This window comes from Dryobates pubescens, chromosome 2 (genome assembly GCF_014839835.1).
Source record: "Dryobates pubescens isolate bDryPub1 chromosome 2, bDryPub1.pri, whole genome shotgun sequence".
NCBI classification, from domain to species: Eukaryota; Metazoa; Chordata; class Aves; order Piciformes; family Picidae; genus Dryobates; species Dryobates pubescens.
Window position 1 is genome coordinate 23,083,201 of NC_071613.1, and position 12,765 is coordinate 23,095,965.

Here is a 12,765-nt window from a genome sequence, read left to right on the forward strand (position 1 = left end):
CATACTGAAAACACCATGTACACAGAGTCTGTGGTGTGCAGGAGCATTAAGGTAGGCCCTTAACTCCAAGCACAGACAGCAAAATCGCTTTGACATTGCTTAAGAGAGGCACAAGGTGGCGGAGGAAAGCTGAACAGTTGTTCTTTGCTTTCTCTGCTCTTCCTCACCCTTTAGACCTAGCTCAGGATGGATCTAATTCCTCCTGGCCACAGCAGAAACTCCCCGTGTCCATGTGCAGGATGAAATCAGACAAGGTGAGCTCAGCTGAAGAGTACAAGCCCTTTCTCACACAATGAGTGCAGAGTTTCCTGCAGGATTACTGAGATGCAATGGTCTTCAGAGGGGTTAAATTATCACCAGTGTCAGCAGAAGGCAGCAGGATCAGATGGTGAAAGAATACCTCTTCTCTGCAAAAAAGTTTTAGATTATCTCAGGCACTTTCTAACCATGTATTAGCACCTCCAGAGACCATTAGAGGTTCATTATGTATTAATTATGAAATTACTTATTCTGTATAAGACTGAAAATTCTCTGGAAGACTTGGAGCACTTTGGACATCGCACTTCACACTGCAGGTCACTTCCATATGTTTATTGTGATTGAGTTTCCCTCAGACAACTCATTGTTGTCTTGCACTACAGCTACCCCTTTTGTTTCAGGTTTATCTTGGCATCATGCCATGCTACCACTAATCAAAAAAAATACACTGGGTACCCTACTGAATTTGTTATTTGCTATTTTTCCCCTCACAATTCTCCTTGTATGTTTGTAAATCTTTTCACTGAACAATGCAATAAAGTGTGCTGCTCATCATTAATCACTCAAATGTATATTAAAAATTCCTCTCTCTGGAGAGCCTCAGCTCCCAGCCAGAAACCTTGCAACGCATTAACAAGATAAGCCTTCACAATGAAGTCATCTTACAGCATCTTGAGCCAATAAAGACCTTCGCCTACATGGTAGTTTCTTCCCCTGTATCCCACTGCATGAATACAGATGGTGACAAAGACCCTCCATTTTTTGAGGCGTGTAGCAGTGGTGGGAAAAACTGAAGTTCTGGCAAAGCTCATAGTGAGGAAAGTACTGTAAATAAGAGTCAAAGAAAATGGCTTTAGCACATAACTTAGGAAGTTGGCCACAGAGGAGACTTTTGCAAAAAAGGGACTGTGTCTGAGATCTAGTTTTCCTTCTACTGCTTAAATTTATGTCTTCAAGCCCTATTACTAGAGCAACCATCTCTCCCACTCTGGTTTCAAGTTTCATTAACAGCCTGACTCTGAATTGTAGTTTGCATTTTTAAGGTGTTTTGGCTAAGAATGCTGTGAAAATACTAAACTCAAATTGTTTTTTGGTTTGTTGGTTTGGTTTTTTTTTTCTTTAAAAGAAAATGCAAGATAATTAACATAGGCCACAAAGGATGTACTTTTAATAGCAGCTTCTTGAGTCGGCAGTGTTTAGATGCTCAGCTGTGCTCACCAATGTGTGCCATTTGATGGCATGTAAACCAGAAAACAGGCCTTTGATTAATTCCCTGAAGAACAGGACACTCAAACAATCATGCTACCTCCAAACTACCCTAGCTGTCTGGGAATTGCAAGAAAATTGCATTGGCTCTACATATTTTTCTAGTTTTCTTCATGTGCTTGCTACTTCAACTCATGGTTTTATTTATTTGATTGTTTTTCCCCCAGATCATTGCCATGTTTTAGCCTCAGCTTCCAGTTTTGTGCTCCAAATGTTAGTGCATCAGGCAGGACTCTGACTGTGTTCTAATAATTTCTCTCCTTATTTTTCCTAGCTTTTGATCCAGTAAGGTACTGGCATAGATAATAAGAACAGAGGCAAGTAGTGGTATAATGATGTTTTTCAATGACAGGAAGATTGTTTCAGGTGACAAAAGGAAGACGCTTCAGACAGCAGAGAAAGTGAACAGCATTGTCCACTGAGGCAGTAAAATCTTATCTATTTCCTTAATCATTCCTTCCCAAAACAGTGTCTCACTTTCATTTGGCAGGGAGCAGTTTCATCAGAACTCACCTTTTACATCTCATTCTTTAGAAATGCCTTACACTGAGATAAAAATCAGTAGAGTATTTGGAAACAAAAGACAAATGCTTTTATCTTGCTTTTCCCATAAAAATTGGTGCATTTGGATTTACCTTCTGGTGAAGCATTGTGTGTCTGAGAAGACTGCTTAATAAATCAAACATAGTTCAGAACTGAATTGGAGTGGAAATGGGGAAATGCCTTTGAAAAGCCTGTGTTCTGGACAGGTTGCAACTTTGCACTGCGCAATTCAGTGTGGAGGCAGCTGCAGAAGTTGCTTGCTCTCTTCCCCCTACAATGGAGAGTCTGATATTTTACAGGGTGGTATCCTCTCCTTTTCAGTAAGTCAGATAATGAGATACAACAAAGAGGAGAGTAGAAGCTGGCCGCTGTCTTGTGCCTGTGGCCATTACCGTGTGGAAGCTACAGGCTTGTGGTGACAGTGGTGAGATTGTAGCATGGAGTGAAACTTGAGCAAGTGGATGTGGTGTGTTAGTTGGTACAAGGAAATTAACGTTGTGCTAAAACTATGTAGGGGACTGGGAAGGCAGCAGGTCCAAGACACCATTCTGAATGAAGATTTTGATGGCCTATAGTAGAGGAGATAGATGGATTTTTTTGTGTGGTTTAGAATAAGCTACATAATAAGAAAACTGTTTTTAATCTTTCTGTAAACTGTGTGGATTGCTTCACAGAACTTTCCTTTGCAGTGTTGGTTTCAATATTTAAAAAACTATGTCGCACAATGATGACCAGCCTTCCTGACATTTAGGCCTTCACTGTGGCCGGACTGTGTGATGCAGAGACTACTGAAGGTGGTTTGACCCAGAGAATTCCTGAGGTGTCCCAGTCTGGCTATCTCTCTGTTTCTCTTTCTTAATGAAAAAAAACAACACCTCTCCATAATGGCAATGCTAGGCAGACACACTTTAGATCACTTAGAAGCAGTTCAGCTTCCAAGCACAACCATCTCAAGAACTGCAGACTGGCTATTACCCTGTTATATTATCTCTGGTTAAATGCAACTAGATATTTTCAGATTTCATATTTTAAAATTTAGCTATTTTAATAATTCAGTATAGAGTCTGGGGCTGACAGAGAGGCAGGCAGATTTTCCTACCTGATATATGATCCTAGGATAATTACAACAAAAGAGCAACTTGGCTCTTTTATTGTAGTACACTCTGAAGCATGCTTTTGCATACCATTATTCATACTGCTTATGATTATGTGATTACTAGCATGCATCTGAGAAGATGTGCTAAATCCAGGAGCAGGATTTGGCACGCTTTTGCAAAGTGAAGTATGTATCCATCTCATTCCAAGGGCTGGTGGTGCGGTATGGCATGCCATAGGGCTGATACGTGGCAGGATATTGCTCATACAGACATGAGAAGCTTAAAGATTCCTTGAGCTTGGTATTGCCTTGTGTTCTGATCAGGAAGGTGGGTTTTCCTGGGTCACTCTGATTTACAATTTCCACTGTAAAGGTTTTGGAGGGGGAGTGAGACACTGCATTCATACTGCCTTTGGACTAGCAGCAGCTAATGTTATGATATGACTGTGTTAGATATTTGATGACAGTCCTATGCTATTTCATTTCGTATTCTGTTGAGTCTCCTGTTTAATTTTGTTGGTTTTCTTTTCTAGATGAGGGATATTACCAAGGTGGAAAGTTTCAGTTTGAAATTGAAGTTCCTGATGCCTACAACATGGTGGTGAGTATCTGTCATTTTACATCTTTAGGCAATAAGACTTTAGAGGGAATGTGGCATTCAGACTAAGAAAGGACCTTCTGTCTGTTACTAAAATATCATGAGTTTGTAGAAAAATCTTGATTGCCTGGAATTTTTGGAGGTCATCTGAACTCCTTCTAGACGTTGGGCTAGTGTTTGATTGCTCCAGGCATTGAGCCAGTTGGCGTTTAACAGTCTCTTGGGATGGAGATTCCACTACCTCTCTGGACCTCTGTTCCAACATTTAGTTGCCCTTCTGAATTTTTTTCATATAATGGGTCAAAATTGCCCTTTTGCAGCTTGTCTGTGGCCTCTTGCTTTATCACTGTGCACCTCTAAGAAAAGCCTGACTCTGTCTCCTCTATACCTTTCCACTGGGTAGTTGTAGACAACAATAGCATCCCCACCTTCAGCCTTCTTCCAGACCAAATAAATCCAGGACTCTCAGCTCTGCTTCTGTTGTGTGTGCTCTGGTCTGATCACCACCGTGGTGGCTGTCTGCTGGGCTCACTCCAGTTTGTCAGTCTGTCTGGTAATAGGGGATTAAAAATGGGATGCAATTCTGGGTTCAGTGTCGCACGAGTCCAAGGGCATGGGAATAATAATTTCCCTGGCTGTGGTTTTGCAATCCAGTGGTTACAACCCAACAGCCTTCAGTGATACTGAGACAACTGGGTTACCAGTTTCAGTGGTTAGGTAAACAGCTTTTCAGAGGACATATAAATGATTGTGATATCTTATTGTAGATAAATGGAAAGCTCCAGACAGTTTGGCCTGTTCAAGCACAAGTTGGTATTTCATTATTATATGTTAGTGAAACTGCAGAACCTTGCAAGTGTGGTAAAAATAACGGAGGTATTGTTTTCAGAGTTTAGCTGTTGAAACAGCAAAGATTGACTCCAGAAATGGGAAATGATTGGGGCGTACATCTGGTTCTCAGGAATTACACTTGCCACTCTGTTTCACAGTGGTTTGGTGTGTAAGGAAACAAGATTCATTTGAGCTGCAGTATTTGCAATTAGTTATATGAGTTTTATTTTATTTTCTTTTGAATGGTTTTGATAATTTTGCTTCCTTTAGTAACTTTTTTCCAATCATTCTACTTTCTCTCTTTTTCTTACTTTTGGTTCTGATAGTTCAGAGTTCTTTTTTCAGAGAGGCTGAAGAACATGTAGTGGAGGATACCAGACAAGTGTTTCCAGGCAGACCTTTGGCTCGTGCAAATGCACCAAGCCTAAATTCAGCATTATATACAGGTAGTAGTTGTGGTCACAGCGTTGTTTGCATGCACATAAAAAGGAGGTGCATTGTTCTGGAATGTAATAGCTTGAGTTCCCAGACAGAGCTTGGAGAACAGTGCATTAACACTGCTAGTAGAGTAGAAAGGTTGTTTCTGAAAGCAGAGTTGGCTTCGTATTGCAGGAGATGCCTTCATAAGCTTCCTAATACTCCTTTATTTACAGTCTATGAATGCATGGAGCTTGCATCTTGTAAAAGCTCAGGCTATCTGAGGACTGTAGCATTTCTGAACTGGCCTTCAATTTCCCCCTCCTTTGTTCTGGTAGTTGTTCTCTCCTTGTAGAGTGAGGTCAAGGAGTATGCTCAAGCTGGTGGTGTTTTTTGGAAGTGTTTAAGATCCTGCCTGTCTTCATTGATCTACTTCAGTCTAAAACACCTACATGTACTAATCATGCTTGCAGTTGGATGGTTTTGGTTATGTGGTTTTATTAAGTTTCTCTTCACCAAAGAATTGCATATGGCAATACAGATGACTTTTGCTAGCTTGTGTGTGTTTTAGTGTTGACTACTTCTTTGTTCCCGTATGAGTAAGTTGTGCCATCACATACCTGAGAAATATGGCTTTCAGTATAAAGGGGGCACCCCTGTCATGTTCTCTGCTGGTCTAATTTTTAGTCATCTCAGTCACAGCAATTTAACCACTGTGGCAAAGCCACACGTGGGAACATAAACAATGTATACTCATTTTGATTTCTCAAACTCTTGTGTTTAGATGTTCACCTCAGCTGGAAAGTATTTACTGTGTGGTAACGGGAGAGCTGAATGTTAATTTTGATCTGGGAGGTGGTTGGTGTTTTTTTTTTTTAATCCCAATTGCTATAATTAAAAAATCTGATTTGTTATGCTTCCCTGCTCAGCACTGGCAGCAAATCTACAGCAAATGTTAATTAGACATTTTGTAATTACATTTTGATTCTGAACACCTCTCATACAATACGAAAGTAAAAAGTTTGCCTTTGTGCAAGTCCAAAAAAAAAATTGCCATAGGTTGAATGTTGGATTATAGTCAGGTTATTAATGAAAATGTGTGTGTGTTCACGTTTATGGAGATAATGACTCTGAGGCCACGGTTTGTTTTCTGCCAGCCAGAATAAGAGTGAAATGTCTGATGACAGTGTTTTTAGTGGAGCTCGTCAGACCTGCCAGTGCTCTTTTCAGCCCACAAACAAGGTTAGGATGTTGCATGTGTCAAGCTCCTTGCAGGACTGCTGAACATGTCAGGAGTAAAAACATTGGACAGACAAGACTGGCAAGTCGTCATAGCCTTGCTTCAGAGCCTACATCCATTTCCTAGTTAATCTTTTTAGCCTGCAGGAAAAAGAGCACCTGTTGCTAAAACTACAAGATGTGTAAGTTACAGTTTCTGTAATGGTATCCTTTAATTTCTGTAGTATTGTGTTGCTGAAGTCCTGCATGTTTGCTTCTGCCCTGGGGAAATTTTTTATTCTTTTTTCCCCCTTCCCTTCAGTCCAAATTCAGCATTCAGCTTCTGCACTGGGAAAAGTGAATGTTTGGACTGGTGGTGCAGTGGAAGAGTATGACAATGTATAATCACAGAGGAAAAGCTTGGAAGATTTTGTTGTGTCTTGCAGGTGTGGCATACTACTCTGCACAGGGAATAAAGCATTGGAGGTTGTTCAGAAAATAGTGGGTCTGTGAATACAGAGAAGTAACTTATCTTTGTGCTTAGGTGTTGTGGTGGGTTGAAAATCCACCCCCACCCCCCCCACCCCCCATTAAATTTGCCAGACCAGCTCAGTTAGAAGCAAATAAAAGCTGTATTTACAAGCAAAACTACAATCTACAATTGAGTGCAATGAATATGTACAAAGTACACAGTATTTACAGGTATTTACAACTAATAAACACCACAAGGAACTCCTGGTCAAAGACCAGGTGAGGCTTATAGCTTCTCCCTCCCTGCCCCCTTCCCCCCACCTCCCATCGCCCTGTGCATAAAAGGGACAAGAGATAGAGCGGAGAAGTTCATACCAGTCACAACAAAAGCGATGCAGCCAAGGTCAGTAAAGCCAGCTAGCATCTTCCAGCCCGAAGAAGTGAGAGAGATCGTTTTGGTACAACTAGTTTAAGTCCTTTATCTCTTCCAATGGTATTGTTTAGAACTATCATTATTTTCCTTCTTACACACAATAGTGATTTATTTACATTTTACTACTTTCTGTTCAAGATGTGTGAAAATTTCTTAAAGGCATAGCCTAAAACTACCACAGGTGTAACTGACTAGGATGTACGGTCGTGTTTGGTACCTTGGCTATGAATTTCCTTGGTGCAAAGATTCAAGAGCTTGAAACGTGGCAGGGATGCTTTGGAGCAAGCACTATTGTGAACTGGTGCCTCTTGCTTGTGGGACAGAGCGCACAGCAGGGTAGGGCTGAAAGACTTTTCTACCAGTGAACAGCTGTGGTGAATATTAGAAATATTTGTTATGGTCTGTAATGCAGTACAATATTGTAAGAGTTCTTCCTCTGTATCCATAATTAACCTATGTAAACTGTGGGAGTGGTGGATAATTTAACAATCAGCTGAGTGTAAGAACTGGTAAGGGTTCCTATTTTCAGTTAGGTATTGGAGGCATACAGATGGCTCAGACAGATTTGTGCTACAGTGCTGGCAGTAGATTGTCACTCTATTCCTGCATTTGACTGCATGCTTTCCAGCAAGGCTGATGAGAGCTAAGAGACTTCACCAGAGGCTTTTCCTGCAATGGTGTGTTGCCCAAAGAGGGGAACTCTTCCAAGTGCTGCACTTGTGCATTGCCGTGTTGCCTAGTCCATGTATTTTCATTATTGCTGATTTAATACTGAAACTGAGCAAGTATTGGTGTTGGCTACGCTGAACCAATTGGTAATCAAATGCTGTGGACCTGATGGCACCTGTGTTCTGTAAGTGATCTTTCTACACTGCTGCTCTGTGAAGGCAGCACCCAAGAAGTCACATGCCTCAGTAGCATTTTTGAGTTGGTTCAGTTAATACACTAATGAGCACTTGCTGCTCTTGGATTGGTGTTTTAGTGTGTACTCTCTCCAGTGTTCTTGGTTAAATTTCTTTCTGCCTTAATAAGGCAGACTCTGGGATTGTTGGGTTTGTTTGTTTTGCTTTGTTTCTTCTTTTTCTTTTTAAGTGCTAGTTGAAAAGACTACAAGAAACCCTTAATATTAAAAGTTACTGCTCACCTTTTAAACTGCCCAATGGGAAATGGGGCCAGAATGAGGAATTCTCTTCATCCTTTCTGTGGCATTGGAGCGGGCAGTCAGGTGAAGCTCCCTGCAGCTCTAATGAAGGAAGTAGCTGGTGATGCTTTCAAGGACACAAGCATATAAACATGGTCCTGAATGGAAATGCTTCTATTCTCCAGGGCAGTCAAAGTGAAAAACATCCTGAAAGGAGTGCTTAATCTCAGACATGCCCCCAAAATATTTTCCAAAAGAAACTTGAGCATCTTGGATCTGTTCTTTGTGTAGGCAACTGGGTCAGGCTGTCTGCTTTTTGGAGCCTTGGGAGAACCTGGTATTACATCTGCAGAATCCTCTGCTTGGATCCAATCTCTTTCACACCCAAGACTACCTTGATTTTATTTATTTTTATTTTTTTTCTAGCACTGTTTTAGGGGCATGCCATAGATGGAATCAGTGGGCTTGAGCTTTTGATGTTTTCAGTGTTTTCCTTTCTGTAGGAACTGTCCATATTCTGAGTACAAAAAGAAAAAGTAATCATCCTGAGAGGCTGCCTTCCTACAGTGAGAAGAGTAAGACTATTGATGTTTCACTTTTAAATTATTTTAGGGTGTTAAAAGCCTTTGGGAAATCAAAAATTTTATCCGTTCTGAATGGCTTTTTTGAGTTTCACTTTTTTCTTTCTTTCTCAGTTCTTCCAAAAGAAATGCCAGCTGCCACTAGTATATGAGAGGAGAAGGCTAAGGGGGGGAGTAGAGGGTTGGTCTTGTTCACATCTACAAATACCTGGGGGGGTGGGTGTCAAGATGAAGGTGACAGTCTCTTTTTGGTAGTGTCCAGTAATAGGACAAGGAACAATGGATATAAACTGGAACACAGGAAGTTCCATCTCAACTGAGAAGAAACTTCTTTATGGTGAAGGTGACAGAACACTGGAACAGCCTGTCCAGGGAGGTTGTGGAGTCTCTTTCTCTGGAGCCTTTTGAAACCTGCCTGGATGCATTCCTGTGTGGACTACCCTAGGTGATTCTCCTTCAGCAGGAGTATTAGACTGGATCATCTCTAGTGGTTGTTCCCTTAACATTCTGTGATTTTGAGAGTGGTTTCTCCCGTCCCAGGCAGGGTCTGTTGGGTGTACCTGTGCCACAGTTCAAAATACTTCATATTTCATCATATTTGGGAGCAAACATGGCTGATCCCTGTTTCCCTATCCATTTGTGCATGAATCTGCCCTTAGTGTGTTTCATGTGTTCCAAATGTACTGTTTATAACCTTAGGTGTGCAGAGTGAAGGAAAGACTTCTTTAACAATGTAATGTATCATTTACCAGAGAGCCTGTGGACTCTGGCGGTGGGATAGTGTGTCCCAACAAAGCATTTGGTACTGAGACAGATGTTGCAGGGAGATGGTGAGAAGAAAGCTGGAGCAGTTAGGTAATTCAGGTCTCCTCAAACTACTGTGCCATTAGAAATGTTAAAATCTTTTGGTAAACTTCTCACTTGCCATTTGAGAGACTTATACTTGTTAGGAAACAGGCTGCACATTCCTGAGCTTTTGTGTAAAGCAAACAGAAGTTTGTTAGTGTTTGTGCTTACAAAACCTGCTGGGAATGTTGCTGTCCGTACAGACATTAAAGGAAGCTGCAGAACAGCAAGCAAAGCGCTTAATGGTGTGTACAGCAAATGTCTTTAGCACCAAGTACTGCTGCCTGACCTCTGTGTTCTTAGCTTCTGTTCCTCAAGCACAGTTTTGTTTTTCCAGTTGACCGGCTGCCCAGAAATAGAGGGCAGTGGAGGATGGAAGCAAATAATAAAATGAAAACCAGCCCAGTGACCAAGGGATTAATTTATTTTAAAAAACAAACAAACATACTCCCTTCTTTTCTGCCTTGAAGTATAACTGATGAATAATAGGTGCTACAAGACTGGGGAGCTGGTCCTTTAAGGAATGGGGCCTGATCGATAATACTGATCTGGCTCAACATTCACAAATGTAACTGGAAGCCAGGTCTGTTTTGCAGCTGCTGTGTTTCTTACATCTTAGACAATCTTAGGGACTCCCCAGTTTACTGGCATTTTTCTGTGACATTTGGTGCCTTAAGCAGTGGTCAGAAACTGGAAATGTAACAGTGTGACTGTTAATCTTGGCCCTTTTTCTGGCCAATAAGTTAGTTATGGAAATGGCAAACAATTGAAGGGGATTTGCCCCCTAAAGGATCAGATGTCACACGCTTAAAGGGCTTCCATCTACTTCTTTGACCCTATTTGTACACTTCTTGGTTTGAAATTGTTGGAGTGGGAGTTGAGTTCAAGTTCATAATGCCTCTGTCTGGAAATTTGGAGGCAGTACAAGGAAGCTCAGGGATTCAAAGTGCATGACGACTTGTGTTGCAACCACTCTCCTGTAAGATATCTTGGGTAATCCAGCCCATCAAAAGCACAGGGCAATGTGGCTTAATTTTCAACTCCGTTCTCTGTACTATGTGCTTAGCTATGTTTGGTGGTCAGTTTCAGCCAAACTCAGTAAGATCTTCAGGACCTGGTACAGGAGAGTGGCAAGAAATACCTTGGAGGTAGCTTGGTCTCTGGAAGCTGTATTCCTGTTAATGCCTCTTTTGAGGAGAAAAAAATGGGAGTCATAGTTGCAGGGCAGTTCATATGAATGCTTTGGGACTATCTGGTGCCTAGAGAAAACATTTTAAATAATTCCAAATTTCTGCTAGGAACTCCCATCACCTCTCTAGGGAAAAGGTTAGGAAACGAATTGACCAAGATCTGAAACTGTTAATTAAGTTCATGTATTGATTAGCACTTTATCACCAAATGAGAGAATATAATGGAGGGGAGAGATTATTTATTAGCTGCATTTTAAAAGAAGTTAGAGACACTTGATGAGAAAAAAGCTCTTCAAAGAAAGAGTGATTGGCAATTGGAATGGGCTGCCCAGGGAGGTGGTGGAGTCACCATCACTGGAGGTGTTTAGGAAGAGATTTGATGGGGTTCTTGGTGCCATGGTTTAGTTGATTAGATAGTGTTGGATGATAGGTTGGACTCGATCTCAAAGGTCTCTTCCAACCTGGTTAATTCTATTGTATTGTATTCTATTCTAAAGTCAGTATACGTGGAGTTCTCACATGCAACACTTTCTTTGTACTGTCTGTGTGTATTCACTGGTATGTTTAAGAGGACTGAGAATGATGGAGTTAGTTTCTGTAGTCAAAACTAATGAGAGATCCCAAAATACGAATGACTACTCAAATTAATACAAAGAATGGAGGGACTCACTGTTGTGACCCCCTGCTAAGGTGGACCTACCTGTGCAGCTTTCATTATTTGAGGTGAAAAGAGTGTAAGCGATGAAATGAGCCAAATATAACTTGGAACACACTCGAAGTTTTGTCTGAAGATAAATTCTATTGATTCTGCTGCAGTTGTCCTGTCTAACAGAGAAAGAAAAGAGAAAATCTTTGTCTTACTGTCAGGAGTGGGTTTTTCTAATTTTTAGCTATGAAGAAGGCTTTGAAAGGATAAAGGAATTCTTTTGTTTCCATGATGCAAAAACAGATGAGACACCAGTTAATTCACTCTGACTGTGAGGATTTGGAAATAAGATATTTAAAAAAACACACAAGATTTAGTTTGCATAGAGTTTTTGACTTTTTCCTACTCCTCTGTATATTTTGTGTTTGAAGGTACATATGGTAGAAATGTACTCTTCAGTCTTGATCTACCAGCATGGAATAAACACAGCAAACACTGCTACTCTCCCTTTCTTGAGAACTAGTCTTTGAAAACTATGTGAAAGTGTAGCTAATGGAAAGACATGCTGTTTGAAAACTTAAGAACAGCATTTCTTTTGAAGGGGGAAAGAAACTCTGTTTTCTGTATGCCACTTAAATTTCAATAATGCTGTGATCTAGCACTGGGGCAGCCCTTACCCCTTGAGTTACTGAACAAACATAAAGGAAGAATGGAGGAAAATTGTTGTTTGAATTATGGCTGTGTTGTGAGAGGTATCATCATAGAATCACACAATGTTAGGGGTTGCAAGGGACCTTGAAAGGTCATCCAGTCCAACCCTGCTGCCAGAACAGGATCACCTAGAGTGGTTGCCTTTTAGTGCTGGATAGTTTATTGGTAGCTCAGTATGCTGTGTATGTCTTGCCTCTTTGCCATGAAGTCTTTCTGTCCTGGTTTAAGGCTGGACAGATCCTATGTTGCCCCAAGAAGGATAAGAGAATGCCACTCACACAAATGGAGTGGAAAATGATGCAAAGTTTAAATGGAAAAGCAATTTTACAGAAATTGCAAGCATAGTGGCAAGATATCCCAAAGCATGCAGAGTCCCTTACACTACACCCAAAGGCCCCCAACACTTCCCTTCTCCCCTGGGTATACCTGAGGGTATACCCAAAACCCCCAGTGCTCTTCCCCCATCCCCCTCTCTCCCCCTCCCTACTGCTAGGCTAGTCTCAGGCTGGCTGGGTCTGA

At 41.2% G+C, this 12,765-nt stretch overlaps 1 protein-coding gene across 3 annotated transcripts in view; it reads left to right on the forward strand.

The window, feature by feature from the left end:
• The window catches only part of UBE2F (ubiquitin conjugating enzyme E2 F (putative)), a 90,059-nt gene that overhangs the window by 18,141 nt on the left and 59,153 nt on the right, over positions 1 to 12,765 (forward strand). For all 3 annotated transcript variants that reach the window (XM_009900832.2, XM_054171875.1, XM_054171868.1), the window contains one exon: positions 3,697 to 3,764. In XM_009900832.2, the coding sequence (XP_009899134.1) occupies positions 3,697 to 3,764 (68 nt within the window). The remainder of the gene's footprint in view (positions 1 to 3,696; positions 3,765 to 12,765) is intronic.